The sequence below is a fragment of the Paramisgurnus dabryanus genome, chromosome 5 (assembly GCF_030506205.2).
Source record: "Paramisgurnus dabryanus chromosome 5, PD_genome_1.1, whole genome shotgun sequence".
NCBI lineage: Eukaryota > Metazoa > Chordata > Actinopteri > Cypriniformes > Cobitidae > Paramisgurnus > Paramisgurnus dabryanus.
In genome coordinates this window covers 30,085,850-30,099,692 of record NC_133341.1, presented here as the reverse complement: position 1 = coordinate 30,099,692, position 13,843 = coordinate 30,085,850, and the positions used below count along the sequence as shown (strand labels likewise).

The window sequence follows — 13,843 nt, the reverse complement described above, 5'->3', positions numbered from 1 at the left end:
ATACAAGTGAAAAACAACACAATTATTTAACATTAATCTTAAACTGGGGATCTTCTTCCTCCACTTAGTTTTTCAGTTTACAAAGTCCGTCATCTAAATAGGGATTAAACATAGTGCCAGCGCAACTGGCTTTTGGGGATGAGAGCTGAGACTCCTATTGGTTTATTGCACGTTACACCCAAAATACTCCCATTACTCATTAAAAAAAAGGACCTACCCTTTTCGACCTTGCGCTCGGCGCACAAATCATTTTTCCCGTCGTTAAATTAGCAAAAGTGGATTCAGACACGCCCATTTAGACGTTGCGCTGTGCGCTTTAGACAATGCGCTTAGAACGTTTAAAATAGGGCCCTTTGTTTACATTATATATGTGTGTGAACTAAGAATTAATCGCGATTAATCGTTTTGCATCCCTACTGCGAATGCCTACTTATTATTTTGCTTGACCTTTTAAGCAGTTGAATAAAGATTTCCTTAACACTCACAAAATACACTGCGCCGAAACTCCCATGACCAATCTCATGCAGGTCGCAGAAGACTTCCTCCGGGTCATCTTTGAAAAAGAGGTTGGCAAACTCTGCATCTTTCAGGGTTCCCCCCTTCCGCGTGGAAGATGGCATCATGAGTTAGACGAAACCTCTGAGGTCCACGTGCTTCTGCTCACCTTCATTCAGCAGGCCCGGCATTTACCTGCTTTGCCTGTAAAGACAAAAATCATTACATTAATCTTAAGCAAGTCCGATGCCTTAAAAAAATTAAACCTGATTTATACAGCATGTAACACAGGGCGGAAAGGGCACCTTTAATGCAAAATTTGGACATTAATGCGTGTTGGCAGTGTAAAAACACAACCACCCTACAATGAAAAAAATACACCCACTCCTTGATTAAACCACATTTAACCAAAGCAGTCCCATTAGAAATGTCGTTTTGATTCTCTTGTTAATGTGATGTCACACTGATAAAGCCCCGCCCAGATCCATTGACTGAACTAGGGATGTTAACAATTAATCGATCTTCGATTAATTGTCGATAAGAATTTACTCGATAAAACTTAACGATTGTTGAAAAACAAGATCATGCACGTGTGTGCGGCGCCTGCGCAAAACACATACAGTCGGAGAAAAAAAAAAATTAGCGAGCGCGCAAAAGTTAAACTACTAGCACAACGATGCTCGATGCCAAGCACACGCATGTGCTTTTTAACGTCATGCGAGACGAGGCTGGCTGGCTGCCAACGCAACGAAATGACATCCGCAGTGGATCTGAGAAGGCCCGATGCAAATACGTTTAGGATACTGAAAGCAAAGACCCTCTTCAGGGAAGCCTGCAAAATTAGCATAGCAACGTTTTTAAGGAAAAGATTAAAATGTAATCTTAAATTATGGCAAGAAACTGTCAAATGTAAACTGTAACTGACTGTCGTTACACCCCGCAACATATATCACTGATCATCATTATTGACTGGCTGAGGCGCTGCGTGTTTTCTAATGGAAGGTTGCCTTCTCCGTAATATAAGCATCTTTGCTGAAAGTACGTCTAAGCTGAGGTGACGACGAGAAAAGTGCCCTTCATGTGCTTCTTGGATATAATTACAAACAGTGTATCAACGACTCGGAAAGCGAGGTAAACAACTTGATAAATAACACTTGATGATAATAAAACTGTTATTTTGACATGGACTTTCATGCGTCTGTTGCAGAGTGCCCATTTGAGGTGGAGTTATACACTGTGTCTAGTCATTATATTTCATTACGAGATAAGTTTAAATTGATGATTTTATCAAAACAACAACTACATTAACTAATTTTACAATCCCACTAGCATGTTATTTAGACAAAATAAAATCTTTTAATTCGCGTGAGGAAGCTGTCGTTTTTATGCACACTTTTATGTCATTGGCTATATGCCACTGCAGTGAAGGCTTATTGCACTATTACTGTTAACGATTATTCGATTGATTGATCGTTAATTTAAATGATCATCGAATATGGGAAATTGCATAAATTGACATCCCTAGACTGAACCATATTACCATAGTTTCCACCCTTTGGAAAGTTGTACGCTCATTTGCATTTACAGATACAGACACGAAAACACTGCGTAATTGCTCCCACCCAAATAGGTGCCTTTGGACATGCCCTTATAAATGAGCTGTGGGGTATTTTGAGCTGAAAGGTCACAGACACATGGGGGCATACCTAAGACTTACACTACATAATAGGTGCCCTTTAAACAACACTAAATGTTGTTTGGTGCACGATGACACACAGCCCTCTCACATGCCTATCATATTGCTTAGTTGATCTGTCGCGTGTGCAGCTCAGACATTCATGCGACAATGCTGCGGGCATCAGAGGGTTTTCACGAAGGCAGATAAAGATGAGTGGTTGAGCAATTGGCATGATTTTCAATCACATTGCGTGTTCCGTACATGAAATCACGCTTGAGCCCACCTCTGCAAGCTAGCCAGGACGCGGTTTGGTTTGGATACACACCGGTTTGCTTTCAAACGGACAAACTGCTACATAGAGCGCATTTTGTTTGTCCTGTGGCGACTACCGTAGCTTCACAATGCATCTCAAAATGGAGTTGATCTTTAAATGAACCTAGAAAACTTTCATATTTTACCTAACCTTGGGTTTAAACCCACCATAAGTTCATTTAAACCCAACAGTTCAGGTTTTCCATATTTTACCCAACAATGCTAAAACAACCCAACATTCTTTCAGACATTCCCCATCAGTCCTTGTGTGTTTGACTATACGCTTTGTATGGAAAGCTGGCGTGACACAAATGTGTTGTCATGGAGCAAATGGCTTAGACATCATGGGAAGACAGCTCAACGTCTGGCAGCATTGGCCACCTGTATGTGAAACTGCTTACTGAGTCACTGGACATTCTGACACACAAGCGGCCATTGACCAAAGACCTAAAGGTGGGGACAGTCTATCCAATATATAGACTGAACACATGTACAGATGAATATTAGCACATTCACCATAATACAATCACAAGCTTAACTTGTATTGCACATCATTAACCCAAGGCCGACCGTGATTGGACGCCCTGTTCCACCGGCAACAGGCAGCACAATGTCTTGAAGTTGCATCATGTCTGTCTGACTATCTGTCTGTCGTCTTCCAACTCACACTGTCGAGTTGCCGCCTTCCACCTTTGGTTCAACCTGCGTTTCTGAACACGAAAGTACGTTCAATGAGCCTCATAGGGTGAGATTTAGAGATCTTCAACCAATCAGATTGTAGCAACAGGAGAGACATTCCCGCTTCAGGACAAGACCAAAGGGGGATTGATGAGGTGAGATGATGCAACGTAGAACCAACAGGTTGTAAGAGACAAACGTCGAGAAAGTGAGAGAGTCAGTCTAATAACAACACGTCCATACTGGTTATACAAAACATTGGTAGGAATAACTGTAAATCTACGGCTGCATAGTTGCCGAGCTTGAGAGATTAGCGCAAAGGCTAAGCTAGATTAGAGATGGGTAAAATGCAGAGAGGTTTCATGTTTATGCGTTACACAGCATTAAGACTTTTACCCTACATAACGTTCCTTGTGTTGTAATGTCCCAGCGAAAAGCTGTCAACATTATTTATTTATCTGTGAATGTGTGTGCACTGTTAAATAAAACATAGGATTGACAGGCGAGTGAGAGAACCATTTTAGATCAGAGATCTTCAACCACAGTCCACATCCATATGAAAGGATCTCCAAAAACGTGTGAAAACCGCAACCCACCTGTCATGACATCCATGAACAAACAGTGGGCAGGTTTAACAAAAAAAAGTTTATACTGCAATGTGTAATTCTAACTTGGTAAATTGCAGAATATTGCAGGACAAATTTTCAATTCTTTTAACTTCAAAGTCTTGGATCCATCTCTCCTTATAGGAAAATTATTGGGGATATAAAACAAATCAATTGGACCACAGAATACTGACATTTTTTTTTATACAACCCCTCCATATTTAAGATCTGTAAAGTATTTAAAGCATTGGTGGTCATTTATTCCTTAACTCCCTGGGGCGCAAAAATGCGTGCCACGTTAATCATACACTTACGTGTTTTACATAATTTGAAACTGTGAAGGGCCTTCTTTAATTTGTGTACATTTTACAATAACAACAAATCTTTGTGTGTTTGTCAAATAAAGAAAATAAACAGGGTGTGCAATCGGACATTACTGTCTCTGCCAGCTGTCTCTCAAAACACGTTACAAAAATCTATTGAAACTCGAACACTATGCGAATACTCATCACACAAACATGATACACATATCCAAAGAAAGCCTGAAATGTCTACGTTTGAACAAGCTAATTATAATCAAAAACAAATATTGCCCGTTTATATAATCTGTATTGAGGTATGAGAAAAAATTGCCCAGTAACAAAGATTTACTTGTTAACTTGTTTTTCCATGACATATATTGAAATGATACGTTGCTGGGAATGTATTAAAAAATCTTTTTCAGAAATTATACAGTTTGCATTTTGTTTGCTTTCCACAACATATTTCTCAGATAGATAACGGTAACCATTATGCTGCGTTAACACCAGCCACGGTAGAGGCGTGAAGCGAGAGTGATTTCAATGTTAAGTCAATGTGAAGACGCGTTGACGCGCCTCTGGAGGTCTCACGGCGCGGATGAGGAGTTTGGCGCGGCGCGGAAGATGCGATTCCGAATCCGATGATAGGGCGAATTTTCCACGCGTCTACTTCGCTCTTGACGCGCAAATGAATTCAAACTGTTCAAGCAGCAAAACTAGGCGTGGTAGACGCAATTTTGACGCCTGAAACGTGGTTGGTGTAAACGCAACATTAGGAGTCAAAACAACAACAACAACTTTTCCATAGTTAACACTGGTGTCCTTTATTTTAGCTGGTCTATAACATAACTTCCAAAATATAACTTGGAAAAGTTGAAATTTTTTAAAAGCGATAAATTGCAAAATGTTCATGTGTTTTTTTGAAAAGCAATACAACACATCACAATTTATTATTAAATCTCATTCAACTCAATTGACACAAACACAACTTGATTAATCTGCCAATTTTATATATTATATCGGGCTGTCAATAGATTAAAATATTTAATCTAGATTAATCTCATGATTCCATGAGTTAATTTGCGATTAATCGCAAATTAATCGCACATTTTTATCTGTCCAAAATGTACCTAAATTTAACACTTTTCAAGTTTTTAATGCTCTAATCAACATGGATTTGGACAAATATATATGCTATATGCAAATGTATGTCTACAACAGCCTGTTTACATTTTTAACAAAACCATCAGCCATAGTTTTATATGATTTTCCCTTTAAAAGCCTTGTTTTCTTTCTCAATTTCGGTTTGCTGCTGCATCATTTGTGATCTGTGCTGGCAAATTGAGTTGGGATGAGCAAATTTCCAAAATTTGTTACTAATATTTTAACATTCTCTATTAAAAAACTTGCAACAATGCATGATTTGTTGGAATCTGACAAAGCATGACAGAACTATACCGGTTTAGGTAAAGCAAAAACAATATCAATATATGTTAAATATATGTTTTTCTTTTATTGTTTGATTTTGACATTGAGACAGAACGCTTTAAGATACTGTAGGCTAATGCAAGGGTTTAATATAATGTTTAACAAAACAGATACTTTTCCTCAACAGTTAACCAAACATTCACTTCAGATATAACAGATTATAGGTCATACCTGCATGAATTCTTGTCACAACAGATATTTTTAAAATTGTAATTTTGTGTATGTGTCTCTAGGCTATATATATATATATATATATATATATATCGAGGTCGCGCACTCATGCATTTGTGTATTTGCTTCAGCCGTCAGCATCAGGAAGATCGCTTTTGTGTCTTATCACTCTTAATAACTCTTTTAACATCAATCAGTTCCTGAACTATCTCTCTCTTAATAATTATTTTAACATTTAGAAAGTCCTGCAGTCTATTTTCTATCATCTCTGCATGCTTTAAAAAAGAAACCAAAATACGAAGTGAATGAAGACGCATCTTTGCTTTAGATTATGGATTTGGGACAGTACACCTCTCAAAAAACGTAAAAATAAAGATTATTTTAGATGTTTAATGACCATTTAGAGCATTGGATACACTAGACGTGAGCTTAATATTCTTATTTTTATGAAAACCTTCGACTCAGCTAGACAGCACGGGTCACTTGCTGCGTCTTGATTCATCCAGCTGTGGGCTAGACCAAGGGTCAACGTTAATAAAATTAGTTGCGTTAAAATGAATTTGCGTTTGACTGCCCTAATATTATATATAAATTACTTGACCGCACAGCCATAGTTTACATTTACACGCACAAATTATATATATGTATAAATACTGGGGAAAAATTCTGATATACTGAAAAAAAATCATCATATGCTGCTTTAATAAAGGTGATTGGGTCATGATACGACACTTTGACTTGTATGTAAGCATTTATTCCACTTTACAGAAAATACAGAGATCTTGTATTCATCACAAAATTCTTTAATTCTTTACAAATTAAAGTGAAAAAAACTTTCTACCCAGACATCTATAAACAGGTGCACAACGGCTCGCTGCAATTTTCAAAATCAGCTCTTGTAGAAGACAACAAGTCTCACATGTAATAACATGTTTTTTCATTAGTATGCGAAATGAATGGTAAATTATGAAACTGACAAGATCGCATTAAAAGTGATAAAATAAAAGCAGAAAATAAAAATGTACCTACTGTAGGTTCAAATATTTGACCAAATGACAACAGCTGTCTAAAAAAGAAATAGATGAAAATATAGTTTTTACATTATACTGCCTGCCTGCCATATACAAATAATCCACAATATCTAATAAATATACACTCAAGTATTCATCCAAACCATTTCAATTACTGTATGGTCTGTAAAACTGATACAGTTGAAAAAATGATGGGTTTTTATTTTCAACCTAGTGTTGGGTCAAAAGGGACGAGCCCAGCCCCTTGTAATTTATTACATTTTTGTTTTGACCCAAAATGCTGGGTTGTTTTAACCCATTGTTGGGACAAACATTTTCTGAGTCAATTTAAACCAATGGCAATTTTCCAACTATATAGTTTTGAACAGACCATACAGTAATTTAAATTGCTTGGATGAGTAAACCTGAATATACCTACACGATGTGCAAACAACAGATGCTTTAACAGTGTGATCGGTCATGATGGAATATGATTGGCTGACACACCAATCAGAAATTACTCTTAGATTTCCATGTGCAATTTCTGGAATAAAATCAATAAATTATTTTTCTCTTCTACTTTCATTTAAGATGAAAGTAAAACCCTTTGAACAAGTAATACACTTTGCATGGCCCACGGGAAAGACTTAATAAAGCTTCTACGAAAATCACCACATTGGGACTAAAAGTAGAGCACTTCACTAGTGAACAGAAGAAATTATCATCAAATATTTAGCTAAGAACCTCAAAATCACTTATTGTTTAACTTTCCTATTGAAACCCTGTGGGCCATCATAAAGTTGCTTATAAGAGAGACAGATCTAGCCCAAACACACAAATGTGAATAGATCTCTGGATAAATCGTTTAAACACACAGACAGCAAGGACCATGCGATTGTCATTTGACATAAATGTGACAGTCAAAAGTGTGTAAGGGAGTGCGAGTGCATGTAACTCAACATGTGTACAGCACATGAGAGATAAAGAGGATTTAAAGAGGGTGATTTTTAATTTATAACCCTGATGTCTGTGTGTCAGGAGATGGGAGTCTTTGATATGAGTTGTAAGCAGCACTGAGATCAGTTCCTTTACACAAAAGTGAATAAATAACACTGCCAAATCTTATCAGTCAAGAGTTTATATTCATATCTTACAGACACAACAATCATAACCTAGAAAATTGTATATTCAAAATACAATAGCACACAGAAGCGTCAATGACTGAATCTACTGTAATTTTTTAAATATTTTTTATTTTAAATAAAGCCAAGATTTATTGGTCTTTAGAAATAATATTTAACCGATGTAGCTTACTGACAAAGTTTATTAATGCTCCTTATCAGTCCGCCCACATTCTTTCTGGAAATTATTACTGGTATAATTTAGAAACCATTTGACGTTTGAACACATAATCATTATGAACATATGAGAATTATGGAGTTATTAACAGTTTTACAATTTAAAATTTTTTGGGTTCATATTAGCAACATTTTAATTTCATTACCGTACTAGGAGGATGCAGGAGTTAGCGGTGCAAACAATAGCAGTCAATTCAGTCAGAGAGATACTGGAAAATAATCACGCCAAAGTTACTGTTTTTTTATTATGCAAGAAACTTTGACTAACACTATACGCTGCCAAATATAGTAAGCTGCATAGACAGCATTTTAAAAAGTTGAAAATCATTTCAAAACCATTTGTTTTGGCTAAATCCTTATAGATTTTAACACTGCAAAGTAGTCGTACATAATATTATTCAGTGATTTTAAAGAGCACCTATGGTCCGATTCACGTTTTTACATCTCCATTAGTGTGTAAGTGTGTATTAGTACATGTTAACGATATGCAAAAGGTACAAATTCTAAAGTAAACGATAACGCGAGCTATCGTCTCCAACGTAAATCTCTTTTCTTGGACTACAACAAACACACGGATTGTAGGCAACAGTTTACTTCCTGGGATTGGTAAAGATCGACATAATATCATGGTTATTTAAAGACTATTTTGCCATTATTGAGCCTTAATACAGCCTAACTAATATGCCCCCCCCCCATTTTAAAAATGCAGTCCTACAAGGTAACAAAATATGTCCGGACAGTGCGCGGAAAAAGGGGATTCGTGAAGATATCTGAAAAAGGGGATGGTGGAGACATTTTAATCGTTTACAATCAAATATCGTCATATCGCACAACCCTACTGTAAGTTAACTTATGTTAGCATTGCATTGTGAGTGAATCTTTCAAACATGGTAAGGAGCGTCACTTTCCAGCTGACGTCATAGGCATTCAGGCCAATCACAACAAACAGCTTAGCTGACCAATCAGGGACACAGATTTTGTACAAATCTCATCGATTTGAACAGCGCTGTGCGTTTCAGGAAGAGAGGGAAATCTGGAGCCACAAAATTTTTTTAACCACAAAGCACGCAAACACATTGTATAATACCAAATACACAAAATAACTCTGTGAAAATAGGTGCCCTTTAAAATGTTTATACATATACTATCTATAAAACAGTATACTATTTAAACTATACAAGTTTCATTTACCATAAAAATTGCAGAACATTCAAAATGGATCTCATGAGGCTGCATGTCAACTATGATACAGTCAAATGGTGCGTTCACACCAGACGCGGAAGAGGCGGCAAGCGCGAGTGAGTTACATGTTAAGTCAACGTAGAGATGCGAATAGACATCCTACGGCGCGGTAAGCACAAATGGCGCAGCACGAATGTTCTGCGCAAATTGAACTTTGGCGGATTTCTGCGACCTCATTAACCAATCAGAAGTTTGCTCTAACAGTGACGTGATTACAGGAAGCAAGCGGAGACAGAAAAACAAAAAACAAAAATGGAGGACAATCATCATCTCTAAACGAGACATGGGTCGATCTGGTAAGTTTACTCAATTTGAGCTATATAAGCCCCCCTTTTGATGCAGTCTCGAATGACTAGAATTTCACGTGCGATTGAAGTGATTCAACTCAAAATGTTAAAGTGTCCAACTACGCACGAACAGCACGTTTTGCCGCCTCTTCCGCGTCTGGTGTGAACGCACAGTGAAGCCTGATTTATAGTCGTGCGTAAGTTCTACGCAGTAGCTACGGCATAGGCTATCCGTAGCCTGTGCGTAGCCTGAAGTGCACCTCGCAAAAATTTTACCAGCGCGTCAGTTCTACGCGGACCCCAAACGCTGTGATTGGTCCACCAGAACCCCTCCCGTCAGGTAAAAAAAACTGTGTCATAGGTATTTCCGTTTGCTACTGTGAAAACAAAGATGAGCCAAGTTGAGGAGTGATTTAACTCAACCTGCAACGAAAGTCGCTGCTTTTTTATTTACTTCCATCATTGCTGGTCTTCTCAAATCATACACAACAAGTTGCTGTTTCTTCTTCGTTTGTTGGTTAACTTGTCAAGATTCTTCTTCTCTGACGGTCGAGCTGCTACTGTGGTTACACGCGTGGATACTGCCTACCAGCGGTTTGCGTGTGTGTTTGCACGTCGATACGGAGGACGACGCAAAAGTATAAATGAAAACTGACGCGAAACCTGTGCCGTCGCGGCTACGCCCTAGGACCTACGCACGACTATAACAAAAAAAATAAATGAGAATAAGGCAAGTTTATGTAGCTCCGTGGGTAAAGCACTTTTGTTGGAAAGGTCATAGTTTCAATTCCCATTAAACACATATCCTGATAAAATGTATAACTTGTAATGCCCTGTAAATCGCTCTGGATAAAATCATCTGCCAAATGAATAAATGTAAATGTCAAAGACATGGAACGCTTTAACATGTTATTATAAATATAGTTTATACCAGACTCTAGCAACTCATAAGAAATAGAAAAGTGAGAAAACGAAGGGAAACGGTGTTTAAAAGCGGAGAGGGAAAAAGTGGGGGAACAGAAAAAGAAAAAGAGGGTCAAAAACAACCCCCTCTCAATTTCCCAGGGCACCGCTCACATTTTCTCTATCCCTCGCTTTTTCCTATTTGTGACTCAGCAGACAGTGTTGCTCGCGGCTGGCCAACGGAGGGAGAACAGATAGAAAGAGAAGGATGGGAAAATGAAAGAAAAAGGCCATGGGAGATACAGAGAGAGAGACCCGGAGCAGGCCAGGACTAGAGCAAGCTGGCTTCTCCTGCCTCACTGCTTTAATTCAGTATGATCGGTGGCGTCTCCACACAGATGACTCTATTTAAAGGCAACATTCCCAAACGCTGCAGTATCTGGGCTTCATGGTGCGCAGGGCCGGGACATTTATTCTCAATACATGTCTGACGCAATCGTAAAAAGACAGAAGGAGAGAGAGAGAGAAAGACTTATAAACAAAGTGACAGTGCTAGACGTGTGTGGCCTCTAGCGCTTGGTTTTCTGGGTAATGATTAGAAATCCTGGACATCTCGCATGCAAAGAATCAGCTCAAGTTAAATGACACTATGCAGTCCTAAATGACACGATGATCACGCAATGACACACGTCGGCTGCAGTTAATAAACAACAAGAGCTGGTCAAAATAATACAAGGTCAAGCTAACCTACAAGTACACAAAGATTGAAAGTCTACTTAATATAGCCAAAAAAGATTTAAAAAATACATGAACAGAAGATATTTGACGAAGGCTCTGTTGTTAAGTATATCTGAATATTTTTAGACCTTCCAGAATATTCATTACACGTAATGAATATTTACTATTACAGGGTTTCCACGGGTCCTTGAAATCCTTGAAAGTTTGTGAATTTTATGCAAGAAGTTTTCTGGAAAAAAATCCATATTAATTCCTGTGTAGTGTAGCAAAATATCATAAAAATTCTAGACTTTTTAAACTGTTCGCTTTAAATGCTTATATCTTCTGTATGCGAATGTTGATTTATACCAAAATGCTTTTTTGCATACTTGTGTTTGACACATAAAAACGTGTCGAGTTACGTATGTAACGGTTGTTCCCTGAGAAGGGAACGAGCCGCTGCGTCTCCCTTGCCATACTTCCTGCGTCCCTGTAACGCTGTCTTTGGCAATGTTTCAGATAGCGATATACTTTCCGGCTCCCGCGTCACCCCATCTTTGACGTTAAGCCTACGTCAAATTGGTTGAATTTGATATACACATTCAGACGCACTTACCCCTGGAGGCGTCCCCCAAGTGTCACCGCAATGACGCCGCACAAATTCCCTCGAAAGGGAACTGTAATAATGTATCTTTAAATGTAACCTTGCTCTCACTTGAAATGTATCCCCACATTTAGTCCTTAAATTTGAGGGTATTGGACCTGGAAAGTCCTTGAAAGTTCCTTGAATTTGAAGTTAACGAAGTTGTGGGAACCCTGTAATTAATATTTTCCCAAATCCCAAAAATCATTTTTCCAAGTACCTCAGATTCAAAATGTGTAATACAAACATAAGGCAAAACAAAAAAAGATCTATTAATAGTACACAATCTCTTCATTTTCTCCTAAGATTTGATACTATACGAGTAAGTTGATGTATACTCAGAGAAGTGAATGAGGAGGTGGGAATGGAGTCGTGATTTTAAGTTTGAAGAATGATTCACCTCCTACTACGTTGGCAGGCAATTGTAAAAAGAAATTTCAAGGTAGGAGGCTGTTCATAGCATTCAGTTAAAACCGCACAGATACGATCTGGAAAAGTGTTTAAGATCAATGACAAGATCCGAGTCCAGCTATAACCCGGGTGAGATGTTACAGTGGATCAAATGTGAGTCATTGGGCTACACTGCATCTAAGAATGATTTTTTATTTTTAGTAAACTAGATGTACAGTATCTATTAGGGATGCACGATATTTCTGTGCTGATACAGATGTTTGATTAGTTAGAAAAACCAATATGATACATGCCAAAGGTTTTGTTTTTACTTGCATCCCTAGTATCTATTTAAAAGGATGCAAATTATAGCTTAGGGAAGACACAGGGTAACATTTAAACAGTTAGATGACCCCTCCAAAAAGGGCAAAATAAATATACTATAAAAGTAGTCTTTAAATTGTGAGCTTTTTTAAATGTTCAATAACTCCTTGAGGGACAAAAAAATGTGGACACTATTTAGTGAAAATCGTATGTGTATATTACAAAATGTGACCCTGGACCTCAAAACCAGTTATAAAAAGGTCAAATAATATAAAATTACATTTATACATCATTTGGGAAGTTAAATAAATAAGCTTTTTATTTGTTAGGACAGGAAAATATTTGGTTGAAATATACAACTATTTGAAAATCTGGAATCTGAGGATGAAAAATAATCTAAATATTGAGAAAATCGCCTTTCCAAATGAAGTCCTTAACAACTCACAAAAAAGTTTTGATATATTTACAGTTTTAATAAAAAAAATATGAAACATGATCTTTACATTATATCCTAATGAATTTTGGCATAAAAGAAAAATCAATAATTGCTCACGCTGTTTCTGCATTTCTGATGTTAATCTGGAGTACCTATAGAGTAGTATTACATCCTTTATATCTCTGAAGAGTCTTTAGTTTAATCAGAATTATAAAAGAAAAATTAGCTTTACCGAATCTTTCCGATAACTCATATACTCATATTCCGATAAAAAATAAAGAAGGAGGAGTTATACCGCGGGAGGAGCAAGTACAAGTCATGCAACACTATACAACACTGTTTTAACTTATGATTAACTACACGTTTGTGTCATTTATATAACATGCACGTGCCTATTTCCAACATAACACAGAAGTCTTACTTACTGCATGCATCTCGTGACCCGGTTGGGAAAATCCAGCGCATCAAACACGCACGCTAAACTCCGCTGCTACCCCGGATAATAAACTATATCCATTGTTTCCATAAGGCTGACTTTCTTCCCCTTACATCTAAAAACACATTTCTTCGTGCCATTGTTGAGTTTTGAAATTAAACAAAGCTGTGTCGCGTGATAAGATGTTTGCAAGTTCTAGCGTCTCCCGCTGATTGATGGGTGGGCGGGGTTTTCCAGGGGAAGTGCCCATTTAAAGAAGTGATACGTATAGAAACCCCTGAACTGTCAGCTGGAAATGTAATCATAAAAAAACTTTCCAAAACTTGTATGAACCCCGGCGAAGTGCCTTCGGCACAGAAATACTCTGTAAC

General features: G+C 37.7%; 1 protein-coding gene across 3 annotated transcripts in view; it reads right to left on the bottom strand.

Moving 5' to 3' along the window:
- The window catches only part of taok3a (TAO kinase 3a), a 95,379-nt gene that overhangs the window by 51,150 nt on the left and 30,386 nt on the right, over nt 1-13,843 (bottom strand). For all 3 annotated transcript variants that reach the window (XM_065250851.2, XM_065250852.2, XM_073814736.1), the window contains one exon: nt 486-699. In XM_065250851.2, the coding sequence (XP_065106923.1) occupies nt 486-623 (138 nt within the window). In that variant the 5' untranslated portion in view covers nt 624-699. The remainder of the gene's footprint in view (nt 1-485; nt 700-13,843) is intronic.